General features: G+C 55.1%; 1 protein-coding gene across 3 annotated transcripts in view; it reads left to right on the top strand.

Moving 5' to 3' along the window:
• Nucleotides 1-1,785: 1,785 nt before the first annotated feature.
• OLFML2B (olfactomedin like 2B) overlaps nucleotides 1,786-26,642 on the top strand; it is a 36,973-nt gene continuing 12,116 nt past the window's right edge. The window contains exons 1-5 of one of the 3 annotated variants that reach the window (XM_019465770.2): nucleotides 1,786-2,204; nucleotides 4,617-4,880; nucleotides 7,124-7,231; nucleotides 19,863-20,039; nucleotides 25,182-25,407. In XM_019465770.2, the coding sequence (XP_019321315.2) occupies nucleotides 2,028-2,204; nucleotides 4,617-4,880; nucleotides 7,124-7,231; nucleotides 19,863-20,039; nucleotides 25,182-25,407 (952 nt within the window). In that variant the 5' untranslated portion in view covers nucleotides 1,786-2,027. The remainder of the gene's footprint in view (nucleotides 2,205-4,616; nucleotides 4,881-7,123; nucleotides 7,232-19,862; nucleotides 20,040-25,181; nucleotides 25,408-26,642) is intronic. The other 2 variants (XM_019465769.2, XM_019465771.2) reach the window with 2 other exon arrangements.

Genomic DNA, 26,642 nt, shown 5'->3' with positions numbered 1-26,642 from the left:
CCCAGACACCTCCAGCGTCACTCTTCCACGAAGGCCTGACCTTTCAACGACACGTGGCCTATACCTCCTTGAACGCCCTCGGCCAATGCTCTCACCCTGCCTTACAACTCGAGCCCTTATTCTGCTTACCCCCTCACTTCCACCCCACTCCTTCTGGAAAACACGGACATTCTTATCTTCCCATTAAAGATCTAGCAACCTAGTTTGTTGTCTTGCGCTTAGCCAACATCCAACACTTATTCGAACTGAATTTGAAAACTATGTTTTATGGATGTTTACTACCGTCTAGTTTCAGAAAACATTTGCTAGCTCACACAGAGTACTTTGCATGTGTATGTGTGTGTGTGTGAGAGAGAGAGGTTTCCACAGGCCCAGACACCCAGAACCTTGGACTTTTGTCCACAAACTGAGATTACAAAAAACAAAAACAAAACCCTATTTAAACATTAATAAAGACAATCATATGTCTGTCAACTATCATCACTTACATGAGCTGAATCTCCTTAGTTCATGACTTTGACTATTGCAACTTATTCCTTAGTGTGAAAGGCAAGGTGTTTGTACTTCCCAAGATGCGTACTGACACCTTTCACATCTTTGAAGGGGTCTGGCTCTGTTCAATATTTTCAGGATGACAGTTGTCCCGGAAGGCACTGTGCCTTTCCTTGAATTCATGCAGTATTAATCTTTACAGTAGGTTCACAAAAGGGACACTAAATTTTTTAAATGTTTATTTTTGAGAGGGGGGATGAGCGGGGGGGGGGCGGGGGAGCAGAGAGAGAGGACAGAGGATCCAAAGTGTTGGTGGAGGGGGGGAACAGAGGATCCAAAACCGGCTCTGCGCTGCCAGCAGCGAGCCCTGAGGGGCGCCAAGCGGGGCTCGAACTCACGGTGAGATCATGGCCTGAGCTGAAGTCCCCCGCTCAACCGACTGGGCCACCCAGGCGCCCCCCAAAGGGACACTAATTAAGGGACACTGTAACATAATCGCACGCTGTTGAAAGTGGACGCCCTCTTGGGGATCACGTAGCGACAGACTCTGACACCTGTCCCAAAGCAGGAAGCTAGCTAAGAGCTGTTCCCTTGGACAATCATCGGCTTCTCGGGCAGCCGCTTCCCCCCCCCCCCCGCCCCGGGGACCCGCAGAGCGTCCGCGATTGACAGTCGCGGTCTTCGTATTCGATATTCGCAAAACCAGGACCCACTCCGGCAGGGAGTTCAACGGCCATCCTCCGGGTGGAGGTATTGCCAGGGTGTGACGCGGCGGCGGGCAGGCAGGCTCCCAGTGGCGCTAAGTTCAAAGCTGCCGGAGCTCGCGCTGCGAGCCGAGTCCGGGAAGAGAGACGCCGAGAGCAAGGCTCCTTCTCCCCGGGGGGCGATAAAAGGAGCGCGCGGAGGACAGGGGCTCGGGCTCGCAGCGAGCGCCCGCTGCCTGTCTGCCTCCCCCTGGGGGGGCGGGGGGGGCGCGCGGCCGCGGGCCGGAACCGCACGGGGGACCCCAGACTTCACCGGGGCGGGGGTGCGGGGAGCGTGATGGGGGGGGGCGCGCGCGGCGGCCACGGGGGCGCCGAACGGGGCCGGGAGGGGCGGGCCGCGCGCACAATGGAGGCCCCGCCCCCGCCCTCTCCCCCTCCCTCCCTCCCTCCGCGCCGCCCCGCCCCCCGGCGCCCCGCGCGCCCGGCGCCCCGCCTGCCACCTGAGCCCCCGGGCGGACGCCGCGCTCGCTCCCGGCGCCGCCGCCCCCCGCCCCCTCTCCCCCCACCCCCCCCCGCCCCGCGCCGCCCCGCGCCCCCGCCCCGCGCCCCGCTCTCGGCCGGGGCCGCACAGTCGCGGCCGCTCGCGCCGGGGAGGACATGCGCCGGGGCTCGGGGGCGCACCCTCCCGCCGCGCTCAGCCGCGCCCAGCGTCAGCAGGCGCTCTGAGCGGCCACTCCCGGGCCGCGGCCGCGCCGCCCTCCGCCTCAGTGCCAGCCCGCAGCCCGAGCCCGCCGCTCTCCCACGGGCGCAGCCCCTCTGCCCGCGTCCCTCATGGCCAAGCCCCTGCTGCTGGTCGTCTGCGGCGCTCTGGTGGTGGCCCGGGCCCAGTGGGGGGCCAGCGTGACCCCCGCCGGCACGAGCGAGCCGCCGGACGCGCCGACGGTGGCGCCCACGGAGGACGAGACCCTGCAGAACGAGGCGGACAACCAGGAGAACGTTTTGTCGCAGGTAGGCGGCGGGCCCTGGCCACCCCCGGGCCGGGGCGCTGGGTGGGGGGGACCGGAGGTGGCCGTCGTCGCTGGCGTGCGGCCGGCCGCTGCGCCCCGTTCCCGGAGGGAGGGGCGTGCGCGGTGCCCTCCTCGCTGCGTTTCTCGGGGGACGGAACGGGTACTTCAAGGTCACCGGATCGGGAGAAAGGAGAGAAGGAAGGGAAGACTCCGTGCAGCTCCCTGGAAAGAGGGACGTAACGGATAATAATAATCCAGACCTAGTTTCTAGCTCAAGGGTTGCGAAAGTGTGGTCGTGTCTTGCCTGTGTGGCTGTTCGTGGGAATTGGAATGTGACAACAGGCGGGCACGCTGGACTGGGGCGGGCGGACGGCTGCCCCAGGGGGAAGGCACTTGACGGGCCCGGAGTGAGACACCCACCAGGGAGAAGCGGGGTCGAGACCCAGCAGCAGCTGCAGGTGTGTCGCGTGGCAGGTGGCCCCGCGCAGAGGGGCTGGCGGACGAGACCCCGTGTGTTGGTGAAGGCAGGGTGGAAATGCAGACCCACTCACCTCTGGCGCGTGGTCGGTGGGGGGTGAGTGACAGCTGATAGGGACCGGCTTCGTCAAGTGCCCCTTTACAAAGTACTTGGCTCGCTTTATCTGACTCGATGGTCACACACGCCCTGGTTCCCCGGCTGTAGCTCCAGGTGGGTAGAGCCAGGTCTTCTGACAATCTGCAGCCCAGGTGACTGGAAGGGACAGTTCTCTAGAGTGTTCCGTTCAGCATGATGACGTGTGGTGGGAGTTGCCGTCATCCTAAAGAAGAGGGATGGCTGCATCTGGTGCCTTCAGTGCTGCCTGCATCTGGAGAAGCCTTTGCTCTGGGTCCTGTCTCCTTCCCGGGGGAAGAACAATCAGTTCCCCTTCCTCGGGAAGTTAGGCTACTATCTATCCCTAGAGCCACCCATAACCTCTCATTGTCCCCTAAACCGAAAGGACATGAAAACCCTTCATGTTGGGGCTCTGGAGGACCATCCACAAGTGTTCTTGAAACCGGAGTCTGAAAGGAAGGTATCCACCCGGGGCCTCAGCGCGGGCTCCGGCAGAAATCTAGGCAGAGTCTCAGAGAGCAGACAGCCACGATTTACTGTCAGCCCCTGAGGACCGGCCGCTTCAGTCACCCTGCACTGCTACCCCTTAGCCCGCTGCACCATTCTGTATTTGACAACAGCTCTAAAGCAAATATTAGTGTTAGAAGAAACCCAGCCTTTGCAAGAAAAACATTACAAGCCTTCTCCCTCCACCCCCCCCCCCCCCCACCCCGACAGCATCCCAGGAACATTTCCACTCCAGCTAGGTCTGTGCCTGCCTGCCGAGGTCATTAGGCAAGTGAAGGGAACCCTTCCCGGTGCTTAGAAAGGCTTTGGGGGGCCCCGTGGCTTTGGGGATGCGGGATCTGTGCAGAGGAGGAAGGAGGCTTCCCCACCCCCCCCACCCCCACCCCGAGCAAGTGCCCAGAATGGTGGCTCCAGAAAGCCTGCTGCTGCTGCTGCTGTGTGATTTCCAGCCTGGGGAGGCTGGCAGGGGCCAGGGCTCAGAAGGAAATGTTTAGCATCGTAGAAGCAGCAACCGCTGCCAGTTTGCTCTCCTGGCTTTGGCCTAGGGTTTGGGTTCAGAAGCTGTTCAAGGAGCCAAGTGAATCCCTAGGCTGCGTAAACCTTACTCAGCCTGTCTTTTTCCAAACTGAAGCCGTCTTTCGAGGGCCAGATGAAATACCACTTCCTCCAGGAAGTCTCCTCTGATGCTTGGCCGGAGCCCCTCTCTCCAGGTTGAGCGCCCCCTTCCCCCGACTGCCCTGCATCATCACGTCGGGGCACTTACCACCCTTTACCTGGCATGGCTGTGATCTGTGTGCCTCCTGCACGGAGAGCTCCCACGCGGGTGGGCTCTCTGGCCCGTCTGTTTACCTGGCACAGCCCCGAATGGGCATTCAGTATGTGGTCACCGAGTGAACAAGGATCAAAGCAAGTAGCCTTCAGACTGGAATATCAGCTTTCCAATCCTCCCTTTAGCCCCTTCTCCTTTTTCTTTTTTAATCTAAATCTGGATGTCCGCTAAGGCAAGGGCCGTTGGAAGAATGATGGGGCTCATTTGTTTTTTTCCTTGAAATGATGAAAGGCTAAGGCCCCCTGAGAAGCACACAGCTTTCCAAGACAAATGAAGAGAGCTGAACTCCTCGTGCCTTCAAGGAAATTTCAGAGTCAGCAAATTGTGTTCTGATGACCTCTTCTCTCCACAGTTCAGAGTTGTCTGAGGTCTTGGGCTAGTGCAGGACATTCAACAGGGTGAATGGAGAGCCTTCCTAGGTGCTGGGCTGAGAGGCACCTGTATTTGCACACCCAGCCCTTTCTTGCTTTATCTCTGTTGTCTAGTTGCTGGGAGACTATGACAAGGTCAAGGCTGTGTCTGAGGGCTCAGACTGTCAGTGCAAGTGCGTGGTGAGACCCCTGGGCCGAGACGCCTGCCAGAGGGTCAACGAGGGGACCTCCAGGAAGGAAGACTTCTACACCGTGGAAACCATCACCTCGGGCTCGTCCTGCAAATGTGCCTGTGTCGCACCCCCGTCGGCCCTCAATCCCTGTGAGGGAGACTTTCGGCTCCAGAAGCTGCGGGCGGCAGACAGCCGGGACCTGAAGGTAGGACCTGGTGTGGGGGCGAGGCCAGGGGTGGGAGGACGCCTTCGGGACCCAGGCCTCTGGCAGAAGCTGTTGCAGGGATTGTAAGGCCTTTGAGTAAATGGGACGTGTCTTAGCCTGTAAAGGTCAGGCCCTGGCATCTGGAGTACTGTGTGTGTCCAAGGCTGGTCATGTGACAAAGCAGTCGTTCGCAATCCGGACGTCTAAAGGGGATGCTGACAGCAAAGTGTGCCTGCCTCTCCCTGTGGAGCCAGGAAGGCTGGGCCTGGGAGCCACTGCCAGGCCCTGGGGCCAGAAGAACTCAGTGTTCTTCTCCCGGAGAGCTGTTGCCACGATTTACTGTCAGCCCAGCACGCACCCTAAAGAGGCGAGAGACACGGAGGGGCGAGCCCGTCAGTCCTCAGCCCGTGGGCCGGGGTGACCCAGGGTAGGAGGGGCCTGGGGCCAGCTGTGGGTCGGCATCAGACCGTGATCCTGGTCCGGGGCGGTGGGGGGGGGGGGGGGGGTGAAGCTCAGGCCTGCCTGAGGCTGCTGCAGGGGTGGGCTGAGGACTGTCCGATCTCTGCCCTCCCCGCTTCATTGCAGTGGGGGGCGGCAGGGGGGAGCGGTGGCCTGGGCCTGGTTTTGCAGTCACACAGACTTGGGTTCAGATTGTTGCTCTGCTATTCTTTGCTGTGTAATCCTACTCAAGGTGCCTAACTGCCTTGCCCCACCTTGGTCTCCTTGAGTAGCAAGTGGGGATAACAACGTCTGCTTTGGGGGGTTGCTTTGGGAACCGATGGGTGACCCTACGGAGTACTTGGCACGGTGCCTGATACGCAGTCAGGGTCGGTAGACACGCATCCTGTTCGTGAATGACCAACGTGAAGAGCTGCCTCTGTGCCCGTGCCTGGTACGCGCTCGGTAGCTGGCGGTCACGGATGCCCTTCTCGCAGAGCGGGGGTTAGCAGGACGGTGCTTTAACATCCTGCCCCGGGATCCAGTGTGCCTCAGAGCCCCACCATCAAGCCGCTTTCTGAACCACCCAGTTATAGGATTGGACTCCTGGGGGCTTCTGGAACAGCAGCAGGCAAAATTTTCTATTGGGAGCCACTCAGAAAATCATCCCAGTGCGTGCCAGCAAGATGCCTTTTGCGGCTCTCGCCCACGGTTCAGCTACTTTCCTCTGGTGGGGAGGAAGGAGGGCTTCTGAACACAAGTGTCTCATGACATGGAGTTCTTCATCTACCAGCAAGGCTGGGAGACGGGTGGGGAACAGAAATCGCAGAAGGGTGTCCAGCAGATTCTTCCAGGGACTGGTCCTCAGCAGGGAGGCCCAGTTCAAGCATCTCTCACCTGCCCCTTTGCCTGCGCTCTGGGTGACCTGGATATCACCAGATGTTCGGCCACCGTCCTCCCAGAGTACTGGCGGGAAGGACAGCATTAAAAGCACTGAGAAGGCTCGCGCCCTACGATGGCATGCTATCGCAGAGATGGGTCATGGGGCCTCTTTTACCTCGTGGTTAGTTTAGTTTTAGTGCTGAGGGAAAACTGTTGGTATCTTCCAGGGTAGACGACGAGGTTGGGTATTTCAGGAGCACATCCTCAAGGCATCGAAGTTTATGAGCCACTTTGTTGAGTATTTACAGATCACCTCTTGTGGGCCAGGTGCTGTGCTAGAGATCTTGGGGAAACAAAGATGGGGCACCACTTTCAAGGAGCTCAGCATCTAAGAGGAAAGACAAGCAGGCATACACCTAACAGCAGAAGAGGGGTCTAAGCGATTGGGTGAAGATGTGTAGACTTCAGTTTCACTTGTTCTTCTAGGATTCTTTTTTTTTTTTTTTAATTTTTTCAATGTTTTTATTTATTTTTGAGACAGAGTGAAACAGAGCATGAGCAGGGGAGGGGCAGAGAGAGAGGGAGACACAGAATCCGAAGCAGGCCCCAGGGTCTGAGCCGTCAGCACAGAGCCCGACGCGGGGCTCGAACTCGTGGACCGCGAGATCATGACCTGAGCCAAAGTCGGACGCTTAACCGACTGAGCCACCCAGGCGCCCCTGGATTCTTCCATTTTCTTATCTGAGTATTGCAGGGGGCACAATACTTCCCACCTACAAAACGCCAGTTTCCAAGAGCCCCCCCTCTCCGTTCCTGGCCAGTGGCCTCTCTGTTGAGCCTCCGGCTTGGGGGTCTGACAGGAGAAGTCTCATCTTGGGCGTCACACCCCAGCCCTCGACTAACCTGCTACTCATGTTCCATAGCTTTCCACCATCATAGACATGCTGGAAGGAGCCTTCTATGGTCTGGATCTCCTGAAGCTGCATTCTGTCACTACCAAACTGGTTGGACGGATGGATAAACTGGAGGAGGTAAGGAAGATTCTGGGTTTCCGTATCTTTCTCTCCATCAGGCCCGAAAGCATATCCAACTTCCCACAATATTTTTTCAGAAAGCGTGTATCCTGACTAGACTTCACCTATCCTGTGCTTTGGGAAGAAAACATATACATAAAACACCCATTCAAACTCATGCCAAATCGTGGGTGACAAAGAATTGATGAAATATAAATGTAAATACCTTCTTTTTTCACACACAAGAACCATATAATCAATGTATTTCTTTTTTTTTTTTTTAAGTTTGTTTATTTTGAGAGAGAGAGTGTGTGTGTGCGCGTATGTGTGCTCAAGAGGGGGAGGGGCAGAGAGAGAAAGAATCCCAAGCAGGCCCCATGCTGTGAGTGCAGAGTCCTACACAGGGCTCGAACTCATGAACCGTGAGATCATGACCTGAGCGCACATCAAGAGCCAGATGCTTAACCCATGGAGCCATCCAGGTGTCTCCATCGTATTTCTGTTTTTACCTTGACTTCCAGGGAACTCAGAGCTAAATGAAACGTAAAAGTACAGTAAGCCTCTCCCTTCCGGTTTTAAGATGGCGGCATCTCCCTTCTGGGTGCATGCTTGTTCATTTCTTCTTCCGGTTTTGCTTTGTCATTTTAGCCGTTCTGCTTTCTGTCTCTGTACGTGTGCGTGCATTTGTGTGGTAACGCATCTCCGGTTCACGTGAGAGGAAAAAGACGTGAAAACGGTTGCTGATGCATAATATTCCCCGCTGGAAAACATTCAGGCTCTTCACCCCCTGGGAGAACGGACTGATAGTGTCATTTCCACAGACAGGCATCACATGGTTATGACCGGGCTCCAGGGAGATGTGTGGCTGGCACCGTGGTTTCCAGGGGGTGGTGTGTGGGTCGGGGTGCGAGAGAGAAATCGTCACACGCCACAGTAACCTGGACACCATTCCATTGCTGTAATGCTCTAACACGTAGGTAAGTCATTTAATCACCAGAAAAGGGACATTCCCCACTCACCCTTCTTGGTCGGGAGCTTACATAGGTGTCATTGACTGGCATCCACGTCTTGAACCGATACCCGAAATGGTGACTCAAAAAATTAGGTCTGTTCAATCTTTAGAATGTTACCGTAAATGGCAAGTTTAATAACGGAATGATTAATAGACCAATATTCCTCATGAAAAAGTGGGCTTTGGGGGTGGGCTCTCGTGGAGGAGCTGGGGTTCCATGATGGCTGAAGAGCAGCCGCAGGATGTGAGAAAGGTCAGACTCTGCAGTTTGGCAGAAAGAGCGCTCGCTGGGCTGGGAGTCAGGACGGAGCGGACGCCTGTCTGTTGGCTGCTCCCAAGCGGCTGTGTCTCACCTTCCCCATCTGTAAAGCGGGAGAGGTGCCCTACATACCTTGCATGATTGCTCAGGGGATAAAAAAGTGAGCTGATCATCTTGGAAACACTTTGAAATGGTTAAACAAAACAAGGCGCTCGGGGGATGGCCAGGGAGTGAGTGGGGGCAGCATCTCTCTGCTGCTGTGTCCGAGTCGCTGGGATGCGGGTGATGAAACGTTGCCCTTGCGAAGGTTGGTTTCAGCCCCTTCCTTACACCCCAGTGTTCCCGGAAAGCGAACACCGCTTCCTTGTCCGCCCGTCTTTAGGCTTGACTCCCCCTGTGCTGTGATGAGCGTTTTCTGACCATGGCCACCGGCCCTGGGAGGCTTGGTGGGTCCCCAGCCTTTCAGTTACCGGGTCTGATGAGAAGCGTCGGGGCCCTGGAGCCTGAGCTTCACAGACAGTTCGAGGCGGCCAACGGGACCACATCAACCCACTCTTGCTGAGGGCACTTCCCAAGAGAATCTGGCCTCACCTTCACTCTCTCTGTCCCCAGCATTGGCGGCTGGCGTGGAGAGACTGGGAATGGTCAACGCCACCCTTCTATCGAAGGGCTTCGTGCGGGCTTGGGATTCTTTCTCCTGATTCTTTCAAATGGGCTCAAAAGAAGTTAAACCAGGACCCAAGTCGTCCTTGGAAATTGGAAAGTTCTTTAACCCTTGGCATCTAGCACCATCCAAATGTGCAATGCCCTTTCTAAAAGAGGGTCGCTTTTTTTTTTTTTTTTTTATAGAACAGGGCCGGCAGCCGCTTCCGCTTTCACCCGGTTTTCATTCTGTCTGCAGAACAGCCTGGAGCCTGGGAAAGACAGCTCCGGGGGGAGAGCACAGTGCTCGTGAGGCCAGAGTCAGGCGCTGGGCCTCCGAGGGCTTGGTTCAAGGGCTGTGGTCTGTTTGCAGCCTGTTAGCAGCTGAGCCCTTACTGCCGGCACAGGAGAGGAGTGGATTTAGTGGGTGAATTTGGTGCAGTCCACAATAACTGGAGTTTTGCCAAAATTGATCCTAGTTCTTTCAGCGAGACTGATCTCTTTTCCTTTTTCTTTTCTTTCTTTCTTTTTTTTTTTTGAGAGTGATCTCTTTTCCTTTTTCTTTTCTTTCTTTTTTTTTTGAGAGTGATCTCTTTTCCTTTTTCTTTTCTTTCTTTCTTTTTTTTTTTGAGAGTGATCTCTTTTCCTTTTTCTTTTCTTTCTTTTTTTTTTTGAGAGTGATCTCTTTTCCTTTTTCTTTTCTTTCTTTCTTTTTTTTTTTGAGAGTGATCTCTTTTCCTTTTTCTTTTCTTTCTTTCTTTTTTTTTTGAGAGTGATCTCTTTTCCTTTTTCTTTTCTTTCTTTCTTTTTCTTTTTTTGAGAGTGATCTCTTTTCCTTTTTCTTTTCTTTCTTTTTTTTTTGAGAGTGATCTCTTTTCCTTTTTCTTTTCTTTCTTTCTTTTTTTTTTGAGAGTGATCTCTTTTTTAAAACCATGGTATGTTTAGTAGCAAAAACTGGCCCTTCGTATTAATAATAATAATCCCCTATATTTATATAGCAATTATGGTTTTTAAACCACCCCGTATACATTCCGTACATTTGTCCCTGTGAGCTGGGCAGGATGTGAGGCCTGTGGAAAGTGCTAGGGAAACGTAGGCAGGAGCTCAGGCCTTCTGGCTCCTGGGCTGGGGCTCTTTCTAATCAGCCCCGTAAGTTGCTTTGAATCATTGCTATCTGCCCTGGAAGCATCAGTTTTTCCTAACCGGAGCTGAAAACAATAGCTCTTCCAAGGGAACTTCTAGGCAGAACTGTGGCTGTGTCCCAGAATTCCTGTTAAATAGGATTAGCAGGAGTGAGAGGTTCCGCACAGCAGGCAGTCCAAGGCTGCAGGGTGCTGTGGCGTGGCAGTCGTCACAGATGGGTCCGGGCCCTGGGCCCACGGAGCAGAGCACCGTCTCCCGGCATGACATCCAGCCTCTCATCTCCCGGCTGGCTCTGGCTGTCTGTCTGCAGTCGGTGGAGAGGCACGGTGTTGGGTAAATGGGGAAAACACTCCTTCTGCAGCCGGGCTCTGCGGGAGGAATGGAAGTACAATCCTGCTCCTGGTCTTTGGATATTCTGGAAGCCCAAGGGGAGTGCTTCGGAGGTCAGACCGGACAAAGGGGGCAGATTGAAGGGGCGTCTTGCCCAGAGTAGGATCAGGGCCTGGCAGTGGCAGTGGGAGCGGGCACACGTGTGCATCCCCGCCCCTGGGATGTAGGAGGACGCAGGAATGGAAACTCCATTTGCAGATGAAAGAGGAAGGAGAGAGAAGTCGAATCTAAACCGTTCGAGTCTCACCTTTTGGTAAAATCAACTCCGAGAGCTCTGCTTCCTGGAGCGATTTTGGTGAAGCTGTTGTTCTGAATTGTGAAAATAACACACGCATAGAAAAGTACATACATGGTGAGGGTACGGCTTAAATTATTACAAAGCCGGGCATCTGGGGGCTCAGTCACTTAAGCGTCTGACTCTTGATTTCGGCTCAGGTCATGATCTCATGGTTTGTGAGTTAGAGCCCTGCACTGTCTGTGCGGAACCTGCTTGGGATCCTCTCTCTCTCTCTCTCTTTCTCTCTCTGCTCCTCCCCTGCTTGCATTCCTCTCTGTCTCTCTGTCTCTCTCTGTCAAAATAAATAAACTTAAGAAATAAACTTAAAAAAAGATTATAAAGCAAATGCCCATGTAACTACCACCCAGCTCAGGAAGGCTCAGCGCCCCCCACATGGCCTCTCCTCACACCCCCTCCCTGAAGTGAACCTCTGTCCTGACTTTTATGTTAATCATCTTCCTTGCTTGTTTTTTTTTTAAACATTTTCATTACCTAAGGATGCATCCCTAAATATACTAGTTTTGTCTGTTTTTGAACTCTAAATAAAGAGCCCTACAGAATTGTGTGTGTCGGTGTGTGCACACACGTGTGTGTTAGGCTTCTTTCACTCATTTGTGTGTTTTTTTAAGATTTTATTTTATTGGTTTTTTTTAAACATTTATTTTTTAAATATATTTGTTTATTTTCGAGAGAGAGGGAGAATGTGAGCGGGGGAGGGGCAAAGAGAGAGGGGGACAGAGGATCCGAAGCAGGTTCTATCTACGCCGACAGCAGAGAGCCCTGGACGTGGGGCTCGAACTCACAAACCACGAGATCCTGACCTGAGCTGAAGTCGGACGCCCAACCGACTAAGCCAGCCAGGCGCCCCTCAATTTTGTTTTCAATGGTTTTTAAGTAAATTCCACGCCACGCGTGGGGCTCGAACTCATGACCCAGATAGCAAGAGTTACATGCTCTACCCACTGAGCGAGCCAGGCACCCCTTGTTTTTAATAGTTACCTACGTGGTTTTGTGTCCTGTAGTTCATTTACTTTTATCGCCGTGTAGTAGTCTATTGTGTGAATGCACCACGGTTGATCACTCCGTTGTGCTGAGGATGGATACGGGGTGTGTTTGCAGTTTTATAATTCACAGTAGCCCAGGAGTCTCCCTGTACATGCACGTCCCTGTCTGTGTCCCTGGCCCACACGCGTGTGCATCTCTCTGCGGTGTGTAAGTAGGAAGGGAGCTTCTGGGACGTTAGTTACGCTCATCTTCATCTGTAGGGCGGGGGGTTGCCAAGCTGTGTTCCCAAGTGGTAGTTCAAGTTTACGTTCCCTCCAGCGGGGACTGAAAGTGCCACACACGTCCCCGCCAGCACCTGCTGTGGTCAGACTTTCTAGCTTTCGTCAGTTTGGAGAGTGTAGCAGAGCAGGGCCATTTCACTGTATTCCGGAAACCTAACCCCCCACACATCTTTTCTGTTCGCCTGGTGGAGGCCCGAAACCCCGCGGGCGTTCCCCGAGGACTGGTCCAGGGAGAAGTAACATCCAAGGTGGTCAGCGGTCCAGGACCTTGGATGTGGCAGAGTAAGGCTGACCCTCTCCTGGCAGTGGCTGGGAAGGGGAAGGAGATCCAGGAGTATGAGTTACCTTAGAGTCAGGGGTGGGTGGGCACAGAGAATAGGTGCCAGCAGAGGTGGGAATCGGAAGTCTAGAAGGACAATCTGTGGCTTCCAAAGGCAAACCCTGTTCATTGCGTATAGGCCCGGCAGTGACAGTGATTCCGCTGAGAAGACTTTTACCCTGAGCTCTGAGTGCACCCGGAGACCCGAAACCTCGTAGGCTGCCCAGGCCCGGGGATGGATTCTGAAGGCAGCGGGACAGAGTCATGGGGTCCTATGCCCAGTGCCAAATACTGCTTCCAGGAGCAGATTGATTATCAAAGTGGAGAAAAGGACAGAGGGACAGGTCATTAAAATAATCTCTTCTAGCATCAGGGTTTTAGTATGATTAAGTCGTTCCTACACAACTTGCAGGTCTTTGTGAAGAAGTGCCCCACCCCCGCGTGGCAGCAGGACACCTGTCAGTGCTCCCAAGTACTTGGATATGCGTGTGACTGTGGATACGTATGTCCACGTGTATGTGTGGGTGCACAGCCCCTGCTCTTAACACAGCTGCGTGCCTGCAAGCTGCCCGGAGTGTGCTTTCTGTTGCGGAAGCCCTGCACCTTCTGGGAGGGTGACTCGACTCTTCTTCTCCTCACACGCGTCTGCCGGGGTTTGTAAAACTTGTCCGTGAGCACAGATGGTCACCGTGGAACCTTGTGTGTTCTCCGAAGCCTTTTCCCCTGACAGCTTTGTGTCCGAGTAAGATTTAAAATCTGTGATGCAAAAAATAAATAATAAAAGTGGGGCGCCTGGGTGGCTCAGTCGGTTGAGCATCTGGCTTTGGCTCAGGTCATGATCTCGCGGTCTGTGGGTTCGAGCCCCTCGTCGGGCTCTGTGCTGACAGCTCAGAGCCTGGACCCTGCTTCGGATTCTGTGTCTCCCTCTCTCTCTGTTCCTCCCCTGCTCATGCTCTATCTCTCAAAAGTAAACATTAAAAAAATTTAAAACTCTGTGATGTAGTTACCAGACTCAGAACTGGCCTGCTCCCCAGAATGTGCCAGCACAGGCTTTGCTGAGGCTTCTTCTTCAAACCAAAGGATTCAGTGGCCTTTGTGTTTCTGGTCTGAAAGGCAAGATCACAGGAGCATTCCTGACTCGAGGGGATGTATCTTTTCATCAACTAATAGGAAAATGTAATTTTCGTCTGTGCAGGCCTGGCCGTGAGTTAGGGGAACTGTCTCTTTCCAGGCCTTCCCTCTGTGCCTGCCTTCCATGCCCTTCTAGACACCCCCAGGATTCACTGTTTTTCCTGAGCAAATCTGCTTTCGCAGTTGGTCACGTCCTGCCTCTCCTACTCTTGGAGAGAAGTGTCCCCCACCCTGTCCGACCACTGTGTCGTCATCTGTGAAAGGGGAAAGGGTTGGAGATAATATTTCTAAGATAAATTTCGGCTTTAATGTTATTTAATTCAATTACATCTGAATATGGGTTCGAGTGAATATACTCTGTCTCCTGGGCTTGTATGTACTTCAAATCGAATTTGTCTCTGTGGAAAGAAAGGTTTTCTTTCGGCTAACCAGACTAAAGGTGTGAGAGCCCGCCCTCCGTCTGCTGGCCTGGGAGCAGCTCGTAGGTGCCAGGACGTGAAGGAGCCCGTGGCTGTTTTAAAGGGGTGAGGTTGCCCCTAAAGCAAGTTCACCAGCAGAGGCCTGGGACTTCTTGTTCTTTGCTTGGTTGGCTGTCCTTCCAGGCTCTGGACTTTTGAGGGCAACCTGGGCCTGAGCCATCTCTGTTTCCGGGTCTTGGCCCCACAGCTGATGCGGGCTAGACGCGCAGCAGCTGTCTGGGGCTGGGCGGGGGGGGAGTGATTGAAGGCGACAGCAGGTGGCCCCTGCACCCAGGCGGCCTGCCCAGCTCCGTCATCCGTGCTCCAGGATCGCTCCGGGTCCTGTCAGCTGGAGCACCGGCTGTTTCTAGCTGCTCTCCCCCACCAGCTCTTTCACCAGGGGCTGGAGACAGCTGTCGGCTGGGGCGGCTGTCCCAGGCCACCTGGTCCTCGCTGTGTCCTGGACGGCTCAGAGGGGGAAGGGCAGGCGAGTGACCAGGAGCCGTGAGTGGGCCCCCCCACCCAGGATCCGGTCACCCCCACACCTTCACCCCCTCAAGGAAGGCCAGTGTCTGGGCCCTCAGGCTTGCCATCTGTATCGGGCCCTGTGTACTCCCAGCCAGCGAGCGATGGGGTCAGGTGGCCTCTTGGGATGTGGGGACACGTGCCTGCTGCATGACCTGGGGCCCAGGCTTGGCCCAGCCGCAGTCCAGCTCCGTCTCCTCCTGCAGGTGTCTGGTGCGTCTCTTTAAGACCCAGCAGCCTCGGGGCCGTCCCCTTCCCTCCTGCCCAGCCCACCGAACCTTAGCTCACTTGCCCTTTCCCACCTGCCTGTCTGCTGCTGGGGTCGCAGGGGTCCCACTCCAGCTTCGCTGGGCGCACCAAGTCCTACTCCGTGCCTGGCACCGTGCAGGCAGCCCCTGGTTCATTCTCCACACCAGACCTGCTTGGGTTGGGGGGGGGGGGGGGGTGGGCAGCGTCATTATTCCCAGAGCGGTCCCATCACCTGCCTTCTGGTGGCAATGGCGGTGTGGGCTGGTCCTCGGAGCGAGCACCTCCCCTCACGGCAGCGCCGTCCAGGGCTCCAGGCAGGGGGAGTGGGGCCACAGCGAGCGGCCAGAGCCCTGCGCCGTGGTGTCTCTTCCTCAGGTCCCAGCAGGTCCCAGCACCGCCGGCTCACGCTCTTGCTCAGTCTCCCCCTCGGCCCTGGCCCCTGCCCCCATCCCACCCACCTGCACCAGACCCTCCATGGCTCTGGCCAACCGCGTGCCAGCTGTGCCCCCGACTTCGCCTACAACCAGCCCCTCTCCTGGTTCCTTCCTCTGGTATCTGCGCATCTGGCTGTAGTCAGCACGGGACGCTGGTCCCCTTCGCGCCCTGGGCTCGCACCCTCCCGTGCCCGGTGCCTGACCGCGTGTCCCTCCAGCACGAGCCGCCTGCTCTGTGAGCGCCTCTCAGGTCCTTGGCTCTGCTCGGGTCTTTAAGTGCTGCGCCTGGCTGTGCCCGCCTCTGGTGCCAGCCTTCTGTCCACTGGCTGTTCCGCCCTCCTCCCCGCCCTCCTCCTCATAGCACCCGGGATCCTTGGCGGCCACCGTGCGGTGTGCCGGCCCCTGCCAGGTAGACCCCCTGCCTCCCTCCTCAGCCACATTGCCAGCGCTGCCCGTGAGCCAAGCAGCACTCGCCACGGACGTCATGGTTGCAGCTGTCCCGGGGGAAGAGCCCAAGCATGAGGTCATGGGGTTCACTCTTCTGCCAGGGCTGAGTCTAGAGGGCCCTGTGTGGGCAGCCTCCCCCCGTACTTCCTGAGAAGTGCCCCACGGGGAAGCCAGACTCTCAGGGGGCCGTGGGGAGCCCTGCAGGGCCAGCACCCCCGGGGAGGGGGGAGGTGGCCGGGTCAGCGGGCGGTTGAGGAGGAAGAGCCGCTGTGCCATCCTGGGGGACACCGCCTGGCTCGGCCTGGCTGGCCGGTGGGGTGATGTCACCGCCAGCCGGGTGTTGATTCAGGAGAGTAAACTCTGTTGTTCCCGTGGGCGCTCAAGGCCGTGCCATGTCAACCCTCCCGTGCTGAAACCCAAAATAATGCTTCCTCACTGAAATCAGAAAGGGCACTGGGGACTCATACATCAGTGAGAAGAAAGCCCCTCCAGGGACCTAGAACCCCCGGGGTCCAGGGAGCAGGTGAATCTGGGGGGCCGCCCCTTTTTCTCCCAGTGAGCGCACAGGCCGATGCGGACTCTTGCAGGGTGTTCGGGAATCAGGCGGAATCTTGTTTTGGCCGTAAGGCTATGCGGGCCCTGCCACGGGATCCACCCCGAGTGGAGTCCGAGGGCCTCAGCCCCCACCTTAGAGACAGAGTCATTGACCTCGATGAGGAGTCAGAAGCTACCTCTGTCGCCTCGCCCTGCCTTCCACTTGTCACTAGTTGGTGCTTTCCTGTTTATTGCTTTCTTCCCCTCGGTGGAGGGTGGTCTTTATCAGAGCAGGATCCTGGGCTTTGTGGCTTCTGCTGGACCCCTTGGTGCCCAGCACTGAGCACATTAATGCATTAATGAAGAAGTAACACTGAACCGCTGAGCCTGCTGGGCCGTGTTGCCTCAGGATGTGGAGAATTCATGGGGGAGATGCCTGGACGCTGCTCTTAGCAGGTGCTCGTGGAGGTACAGAAAGGCGTGAATCCCGGGGTGCCTGGCTGGCTCCGCGGTAGAACAGGAGACTCTTAATCTCGGGGTTGTGAGTTCAAGCCCCACATTGGGTGTAGAGATTACTTACAGATAAAATGTTTCGGGGTGCTTGGGTGTCTCAGTCGGTTAAGTGTCCAACTTAGGCTCAGGTCATGATCTCACAATTCGTGGGTTTGAGCCCTGAGTCACGTTCTGTGCCGACAGCTCAGAGCCTGGAGCCTGCTTCGGATTCTGTGTCTCCCTCTGTCTCTGCCCCTTCCCCGCCCATGCTCTCTGTCTCTGGCTCTGAAAAATAAATAAACATGTAAAAGAAATTTTTAAAAAATGAAATCTTTAAAAACAAAAAAGAAATGTGTGAATCCTAATATTTGGCTCCGGTAAAACAGCCCCTTTCATACATTTTGGCCCTGTTTCCAGCAGATGTACCCCAAGCTTCCAACATTTAAGACAACCCTTCTCAAACTTTGATGTGTATGCACATCGCCTGGGGGTCTTGTTAAAACGTAGATTCTGATTCCGCAGGTGCCGGGCGGGGCCCCAGACTGCGCTCCTAACAGGTTCCTGAGACATGCTTTGTGTAACAAGGACTTAGGGGAATCCACCATTTCTGCATTTCTCTGCATATGCATATTCTGTCATATACCCTGAGACCACACTGCAACATTCACAGGCCCCTCTGATGGGCTCCCCACTGCTCAGAGAACTGGCTGAGCTCCAGGACCCTCCCCCCAGCCGTCTTAGTGGTTCCACAAGTGAACTGCGGAAGCAAGGGCCAGGAGGCTGGGTGCTGGGCTCAGCTCTGCCACGTTTGTGTCTGTCATCTGAGGAAAACGACATCGTTCCTCTGGGCCTCAGTTTCCCCATCTGAGAAGGGCTTGAATTCTGGGATCCCGCAGGGGCCTAGAACACCCAGCTGTAACATCCTGTCAAAAATAATCACCACGTCCCATGCACTTCCATATATATGCACTTATTTACTCCTAATAATCCGTAGGGAAAATCCTAGTATTACTCCATTTTACCCCTGGGGACACTGCAGCTCAGGGACTTTGATTTGTCTAGGATCAAAGAAGTAGGACTAACATTGACATGTAAGCCAGACTGTTCCCTCCAGAACCCCTGCTCTTAACCATTGCACTTGACCGCCCCTGACAACACCTGTCGGGAATGACTGCCCACCCGGTAAGACTGCTCATTCCGGGTATTCCTTAAAGAAGACTTCTTTCTCAGGGGCTTTCTCTCTCACAGTTAACTGCCATTTAGAGACACGAGCTTAGCCTGCGCCCCACAGAACACATCAAGCCCTTCCAGTGCTCGAAATCTGCCGTGAAATGAAATGCCAGGAGAATGGCGTGGCCGGGTGGTTCTGGGGCCTAGTAGACTGGTCAGGGGAGCCCCCATGGGAGCCATGGGAGCCACAATGCCGGGGGGTTACTGCCGGCCTGGATACTTCTACACCCCACTCGGAGCTACCGCGGCTTTCCTCTAGGACTTAGTATCCTGCCAGGCTGCAGGGCTGTGCCTGTCAACGTCTGTGCTTTTACGGTCCCCAAGACAGAAAGCAAATGCATCTTCTGTTTTACATGGTGGCTTCCTCTACCCACGTCATAAACACGGCCCAAGGAGAACATCACATCTGAAAACTCACGGGGCACCTGTCTGTGCCGACAGCTCAGAGCCTGGAGCCTGCTTCGGATTCTGTGTCTTCCTCTCTCTCTGCCCCTCCCCGGCTCGCACCCTGTCTCTCTCTGTCTCTCAAAGATGAATAAACGTTAAAAAGAATTAAAAAATAAAAACTCAGATGCTCATGCAAACTAGAATGCAGGCCAGAGCAGGACAGTGTTGGGTCTCCGTGCAGGAGACCAACCTCCCTCAGAATAACCAGAGGAGAAGGGCCCCTCTGAGCCTGTGGGTACCCAGGCTGGTTCAAATCCCGTGCTGCGTCACCGCCTCTGGGGCCCTGCTTTGTGCCCGTTCCCTCTCTGCTCTGACCCCCACGAACCCCACACTTGCCACCTGCGGAACCCATCGGTGCCCGGTCACCTTCCTCTTGCCACGCGCACCTTCTTCCCACTTATAGTTGGCACCTCCCCCGCACCCCCAGACCAAGAACCCCAGGGTATCGTGAGGCTTTGCTCCTCAGACACACAGGAGGTACTCACCAGTGCTGGTTGGCTTAGATGCGCCTTCGGTCCCTTCCGGTATGAACCAGGACTGGAACACCATTCCTTTGCCAGGTGGAAGTCATCTAGGGAATCTGTTTTTATGGGTAAATAGGAAAGTTTAAAACCAGCCTGTGGGTTTTCTATGTAAATGATGCTTTCAAAGTGCTGGGGGTTAGTTTGTGTTCACTAGAAATGCAGGTTAAGTAGATGTCTTCAGCCACCTCTTCTAAAATTGCTTTAAAAACCCTTCTTCTGTTCATTGAGCTGCTGGTACACATGTATGGGGTATGAGTGGAAGTTTTTGTAGTGTTAGTTCTCGCCGGATAAGGACGACCGTGTGCAAATGACAGAAAAGGAGCCAGGTGTCCTGGTGACCTAGAGACAAGGCAGTGTCATGACTAGGAAAGCTATGGGAGTTGGGGGTAGCATGTCCAGCAGTGGGACGCCCCAGAGCCGTATTGGCCCAGAAATACTGCCTGGGATCTGGCCCTCAGCACAGGGCCAGACCTCTCCAGAGCCCCAGTCACTTCTTGGCCGATTTCTCAGCCTGCTTTTGCATTTCTAGCTCTGACCCGAAGATGGCTGCCAGCTGCCTTCTGCTCATCTTTAGAGCACATTAATGGATCTTCTTTTTTCTTTTTTTATTGTTTTTAACATTTATTTATTTTTGAAGGAGAGAGAGACTGAGCAGGGGAGGGGCAGAGAGAGAGGGAGACACAGAATCCGAAGCAGGCTCCGGGCTCCGAGCTGTCAGCATAGAACCCCATGCAGGGCTCGATCTCACAAACCGTGAGATCGTGACCTGAGCCCAAGTCAGATGCTTACCCGACTGAGCCACCCAGCGCCTCATCATGGATTTTCTTTTTTACATTTTTTCTCTTCTCAGGAAGTTTCCAAAAACCTCACCAAGGAAAATGAGCAAATCAAAGAAGACATGGAAGAAATCCGAACGGAGATGAACAAGCGGGGGAAAGAGAACTGCTCTAAGAGCCTCCTGGACAGCATGCCGGACGTCCGCTCGGCCTTGCAGAGGGACGCGGCGGCCGCCTACACCCACCCCGAGGTACGGCCCCCGGCTCCCTGGCCTCCGAGCACAGCCTGCTTTGTGCCCATTCCCTCTCTGCTCTGATCCCCACGAGCCCCACACTTGCCACCTGCGGAACCCATTGGTGCCCGGTCACCTTCCTCTTGCCGTGCGGACCTGGCATGGCTCTCACGCGTGCACAGAGCTTTGCCGGATTTGGTTCTTTCACGGTCACGGTGTCATTTTATCTAGATAGCAGTTCTGTGGGTGTGATGGGGCAGGGTTGACTCTGCGGCCCAGAGGGGCTCCGTGAGTGAGTGTTGAAGTGTTTCACCGGGCCAAGAGTCGGTGGTGGGTGGCAGAGCCTGGATTCCAGGTGTACCGCCGAGGTGTCCCCTGGCAGGGTGTTGGGGGGCAGGCAGGGCGCAGGGCCTTGGACACTCAGAGCGTCTGAGCCGTTGCTGTGCACTGCGACGTAGAGAAGGGCTAGGCATTGCTGTGTAGGAGCCTGTTGCCTGGGCCACTAGGAACTGGGGTAAGAGAGGAAGTCAGCCGATGCTCGGAACGCTTGGAGACTCGTAAAAGAGATGCCAAGCAGGCGGCAGCTGTGGGTTAGGGGAAATCCTGGGCACATGTATTCCGAAGGCAGGACAGTGGGCAGATCAGGACTGTGGAGGCCAGAAACCCTGAAGACCATACGGTGCTTGCACCCTGCCCAAGAAGGAATTGAAAATAAAACCAGTTCCAGACCAGAAAATAAGTATAAGGAAGGCCAATAATTTTCTGGCTTTGCCCATGATGACTGCTTTGATGATTTTTTGGAAATACCATGTTTCTTAAGCAATTATTTTTATTCTCATTTTTAGTTGTCCCCAAGGCACTAGCTGCTGAGCATGTGTTTAGTCAGCTTAGTGGGTCATCCTTGAACAAGTCTGAACTTACAGATTTTCTTTTAACGTTTATTTTTGAGAGGGAAAGAGACCGAGCATGAGTGGGGGAGGGGCAGAGAGAGGGGGAGACACAGAATCCGAAGGAGCCTCCAGGCTCTGAGCTGTCAGCACAGAGCCTGACGTGGGGCTTGAACTCACGAACCGTGAAATCATGACCTGAGCCGAAGTTGGACGGTCAACCAACTGAGCCACCCAGGCGCCCCAAATCTGAGCTTCTAAATAAACCAAAAAGCTGAGGACATTTGGGCTGGAAGGGAACTTGGAGGTACCCTTTTCCCGCACCTGGGACCCAGCCACTCCTGTCTCAGCCCATCTGGCAACTTGAGCTGGCCTAGGGCCTGGCGGAGTCCGGCATTCCCTGCCCTCTCTGGCTTCCAGTTTCCCAGTCGGCTGAGCCTGAGAACCCATCTGTTGTCTTGATGATACATTATGTGGTATGTTCAGCAACCCGGCTCATATTTCCTGGGGGCAAACAGTAAACCAAATCAAATGCACCAAACCCGTTTTGTCCTTGCTCAGCAAAGCCCTTTCCCCTCCTGAAATCCCCGTTCAGCACGCTGCTGAGGTGAGCACAATCCTCCCGTGCCAGGGGGTAGAGCCTGGGCCAGGGAGGGGTGGGAAGGGGGGAAGGCCAAGGCTAGGATCTTCCTGCCCCCCCGCTTCATCTTTCTGTCTCTGTAGCGAACCCCATGACTCAAAAGGGGGCAAATGGGGTGCTGGGTTCGGTGGTTATTTTCAGGGTTCTCGTCGATGATGTTGGGGTTTCTCGGCGTGGTGAATGGCCATTTGTTGGAGGCCTCTCTCCAACAAGGTCGTTGCCTGGAGGGTTGGCAAGGGGCTCTGGGGGCCGGGTTGGGAGTGGGGACACAGGGACGCCAGGAGTTGAAGTCATACAACAGACTCTTGGATTAACAGAGAGAGGAAATCAAAGCTTGGTGGGGGCAGCGGGCCGCCCAGCACAGCCTGTCGCCAGTGGATCCAGGGAAATTATATGTTCTCTGGCAGAGGCCGCCATGGTCTTACTCCATCTGCTTGGCTGGGAGAAGGAACTGCAGTTCCCGCCTGTCCCGGAGAGCCTGGAATTAAAGACAGTTCCTGGGGTTTACCATGAAGAAATGACAACCTGCTTTTGCAATGCGGAGGGAGGCCAGGGTCCGGCAATTAGCCGGCCCACAGCGTCTGAGTCAGGCGCTTGGGGGCCTCTTCTCAGCTTCCCAGCCTCCTTTCCCAGTGGGAAATGAGGGATCCCCAAGTCTGCTGGGCAGTAGCCAGACCATGGCCTTGTGGGCTTGGGGGTGTAGACGAGTTTTTGGATGGCAGACAAGTCAGTCCCATGGTCACTGGTGTGGGCAGTGTGGCTTAATGTAAGGAAGCGTGCAGGCTCTAAAGACAGCAGCCCTGGGTCTAATTCGGAAGTGCCCCTCTCAGCCACTTCACTGATTGACCTTCAGCCGAATTTCTAAATGACCCCGAGCCCCTCTTTGCTTATTTGTAAAGTGCTCTCTACCTTGCCTCATTGTCGTAAGGGTTAAAAAATGCCATAAAGGGACGTGTCTGGTCAGAATGGGAGCCCACTGAAATTCTTCCCCACAGGCCACGTATCCCTGCATCTCTAGTCCAGCTCAGCTCACCAGCCGAAATGGGAATTGAGGAGGGGGCAGGTGGCAGGAGTGGGGGCTCCCCTGGGCACACGCCTGCCCCTTTCTGGAGAGCTCTCTGGCCCCAGCCAGGGGAGGCTGGCAGAGAGGGGCCCCTGCTTTGGAGAAGTCGGTCCCCACGGAATGCCAGGGAGCATGGGGCTGCCATGTCTGCTCTGTCACCTGGTTCAGCTCTTTTGTCACGGGAAAACCCAGTACAGCCTTGGGGGTGTGGTTGGGAAGGGCTCCAGGTTTCCTCCAGGCCAGATTTTTAAGGTCAAAACAAGAGCCTTATTTGCTTCTTTCTGTGCAAAGTGAGAAAGTTGGCCATTCGGGCTGGCTTTCCTCCAGCTCATATTCTGTGACCCTGAAGGCCCTGCCCTGCCTCTCAGGACCCTGGGCCTCCGGGGACAGAGGTGTTGTTTCTCAGTGGGCTCTGCTTCTCTGGGGGGATGTCACTGGGGTCTCAGGTAACGGGATTTAGGGGCGCTTGCCCACCTCGTCGTGGTGAGGAGGGGGCTTCCATGGCTCGGGGGGCGACAGGAAGCCTCCTCTTCATTATGGAGCCCCCGGAGCCCTCCTCCTGAGAGCAGGTCAGGGCCACACCCCTCAGGAACTGGACCCACCTGTGGGCGGCCCTGGCTTTGAACTCAGCTCCCAGGAACCTGTGCCCAAAGTCTGTTGTTTTCAGTGGTGGGTGATCGGGATCCTGGGTTGGGGGCGGCTACGTGACCAGATGGACCGAGGCAGGACCCAGAGAGCGTGCCACGCCGTGGACACAAGAGGCCATTGCCTGGGCAGCAGCTCCACGGAGGACAGGGCGCTTCTTCCGCTGGACCAGAACCAGCACGGCAGTGTCCTCGGTGCTGTCGGGACGCCTAGGTCGGGGCGCCCGGCTGGCTCCGTCGGAGGGGCGTGCGACTCTTGATCTCGGGGCCATGAGGTCAAGCCCGATGTTGGGTGAGGAGATTACTTAAATAAATGAAACTTAAAAAAAAAAAAGAGGCCTGGTCATGGGCTGCCTACTTTAAAGCATCATTTGACAGAATCCCAATGCCAGTCACAAATGTAGACTGTTCCTCGGGATTTGTTCTGATTAAAAAATTCAGCGCAACGGGGGGTGCCTGGGTGGTTCAGTCAGTAGAGTAAGCGACTCTTGATCTTGGGGTCATGAGTTTGAGCCCCGTGTTGGGCACAGAGATGACTTAAGGGAAATTCAATGTAAATATTAAGGAGCGCCCAGCCGGGGGCATCAGAACTGAGCAAGAGGTGATTGCTGTCCTTCTATTCCACAGGGTCTGCAGAGGCAAATTCTTAAATAATGCCCACGGAAGGCAGGCTGGGAGAGGTGCTGTGGTAGAAGGGATAGACTTGTGTCCCTTAGGAGCTGTGTCAGCATCTTGAGGAGAAGGCCCGAGTCTGCTGTTCTTTCGTGTAGAAGGGCTCCAGGGGCAGGCAGACCGTGGTGGGTGGTTAACTTCATGGTGCCGTCAGTGGCATCCATCCTCCAGATCCCCTCCTGGTCACAGGAGGGCTGCCCTACTCTAGCCGCCCTGTCCGCATTTCAGGCCAGACCAGTCAGGAAGAGTGCGAAAGATGCCTTCCAGCTGACTCAGCCTCCCTTTTAAGGAGCTCTTCCAAAAGCTCTTTCCACCAACTTCTCCTTATACCCCACTGGCCAGGACTTTGTCCCGTGGCCCCTCCCACAAAGCCAGCTTCCCATTAGAGAGGAACAAGGAGACGGGATTTACGTGGTCGGTTAGAAGTTTCTGCCACAAAGTGCAGAGTGAGAACTGGGAAACAAAGATTAATTATGAACGAGAAGGGCTGGGACTATTTTCTTAAGGACGTGAGAGGTTAGCGGGGCCTTGAGAAATGGGTACATTATGATAAGTAGCTAGAGGGGGGAAGAGAGGAGGCCTTCCAGATGGAGAAAACAGTCCGAGCAAAGGCCCGGCAGCTCAGGAGAGCCGAGAGTTTGAGGAGTCAGCCAGGTGACTGAAGCACCAAGGAAGGGTTGGGGCTGGGGGCACAGAACAAGACAGGGGAATGCTGAGCTGGGTCCGGGTCCGTGCTTAAGAGGGTGGAAAATGCCAGGCCAGGCACTTTGGACTTTATCCTGGATGCATCAGGGAGGCTGTGGAGCAGTTCCTTCTGATCATGGAAGGAAAAGCTTCATCCCGAGGGGTGCATCTTGGTTCTCCGGCCTCATGTCCCAGCTGGACACCATTGCCCACACACAGACCTCCCCGGAAACAACTGAGACAAGATCTAAGTCACGCAGCAGCCCTAGGCTGGAAAGCACAGTGTGGACGTTACAGAGACACGTGCTGCAGCCAGAGGGCCTGGGTTCAAATCCTGCTGCTACCACTTACCTGCTGTGGGACCTTGGGCAATTTACCTGACGTCTCTGTGCCTCAGGTTCCTGATGTGTACGTGGGAGTGATAAATAGCTCCTACCTCGTGGGACTCAGGGGAAGATTGGTTGGCGTCCGTAAAGCACGTAGGACAGTGTCCCGGCTCCAGCACTGCCTCCTCCTACCACTGCCTGTCTGGCCAGTGACCTGACCTTAACTTGTGTCCCCTCTGAACAGTATGAGGAGCGGTTTCTGCAGGAAGAAACCGTGTCCCAGCAGATCAACTCCATCGAGCTCCTGCAGACGAGGCCCCTGGCCCCGCCCGAGGTGGTGAGGCCACAGCGGCCCCTACAGAGGCAGGTCCCCCTGCGGGGCCGACCGGCCTCCAAGCCCACCGTCATCCGGGGCATCACCTACTACAAGGCCAAGGTCCCGGAGGAGGAGAACAACATCGAAGAGCAGCGTGAGTTGGGGGTCGGCGGGGGTGGGGAGGGAGTCACCGTTTGCACCCTGTGTATCTGCACATCCTCTGAGCCACACGCCCCTTCTGGGGTCCGATTGCTGCTGTGGCCTCTCCGGGCCAGCCAGGTCATGGGAAAATTGCCTGCGGTTACGAATTATCCAGAGTTCCTGCTGTATCGTCTCACAGTTTGCTGAGCAGCTTTGGGCAAGTCACTTGACCTCTCTGGGCTTGCAGAAGATCACACAGCAGAGCTTTAAGGGACTTCTGTGCACCCCCCACTCCCATCCCCCAGCCTGGTTTCCTAGTTTGCAGATGAGGACACTGAGGCTTGGAGGTGGGATGATGTGCTCAGACCCCTGCCCCCGCCGCACCTGTTCCTGCCTCCAGGTACCTGGGCTTCTCCCCTGTCCCTCCTCACAGTTGATGCTCACCTAGCTGTTGGCATAGTCATTTTGCCCATGTAAAAAAATTTTTTAATGTTTATTTATTTTTGAGAGAGAGAGCGTGCGAGCGTGCAACCAGGGGAGGGGCAGAAAGGGAGACAGGGAACCCGCAGCAGGTTCCAGGCTCTGAGCTGTCAGCACAGAGCTTGATGCAGGGCTCGACCCACGAACCATGAAATCATGACCTGAGCTGAAGTCGGATGCTCAACCGACTGAGCCACCCAGGTGCCCTTTGCCCATTTTTAACCATGTTTGTTGCCTTTTTTTTTTTTTAATGTTATTTATTTTTGAGACAGAGACAGAGCCTGAGTGTGGGAGGGGTAGAGAGAGAGAGGGAGACACAGAATCTGAAGGAGCTTCCAGGCTCTGAGCCGTCAGCACAGAGCCCGATGTGGGGCTCGAACCCACGGACTGTGAGATCATGACCTGAACTGAAGTTGGACACTTAACCACCTGAGCCACCCAGGCGCCCCTGTCTTTTTAAATTACTGACTTATGGGATTTTTTTTTTTTTCTTTTACATATTCTGGAACAAGTCCTTTGTTAATTGTATGTACTGCAAACGTTTTTGCCCTGCCCATGGCTTCAGTTCCTTAATGGTGGTTTTAACAAACAGATGAAATGCAATTCTCTGTTTATTTCATCTGTGGTTAGACTTTGTGTCCTAAGAGATCTTTGCCGCCTCATATTCCTTCTCTGCTCAAAACCGTGTACAGTCCCCCATTTCATGCACAAGAAGAACTCAAGTCCAAACAGCAGCCAAACCCAATGTGATGTGGCTCCTGTGTCCTC

This window comes from Panthera pardus, unplaced genomic scaffold (assembly GCF_024362965.1).
Source record: "Panthera pardus isolate Hobbes unplaced genomic scaffold, ASM2436296v1 HiC_scaffold_21, whole genome shotgun sequence".
Classification (NCBI taxonomy): domain Eukaryota; kingdom Metazoa; phylum Chordata; class Mammalia; order Carnivora; family Felidae; genus Panthera; species Panthera pardus.
Note: the sequence above shows the minus strand (reverse complement) of the source record. Positions and strands in the feature narration are given on the sequence as shown.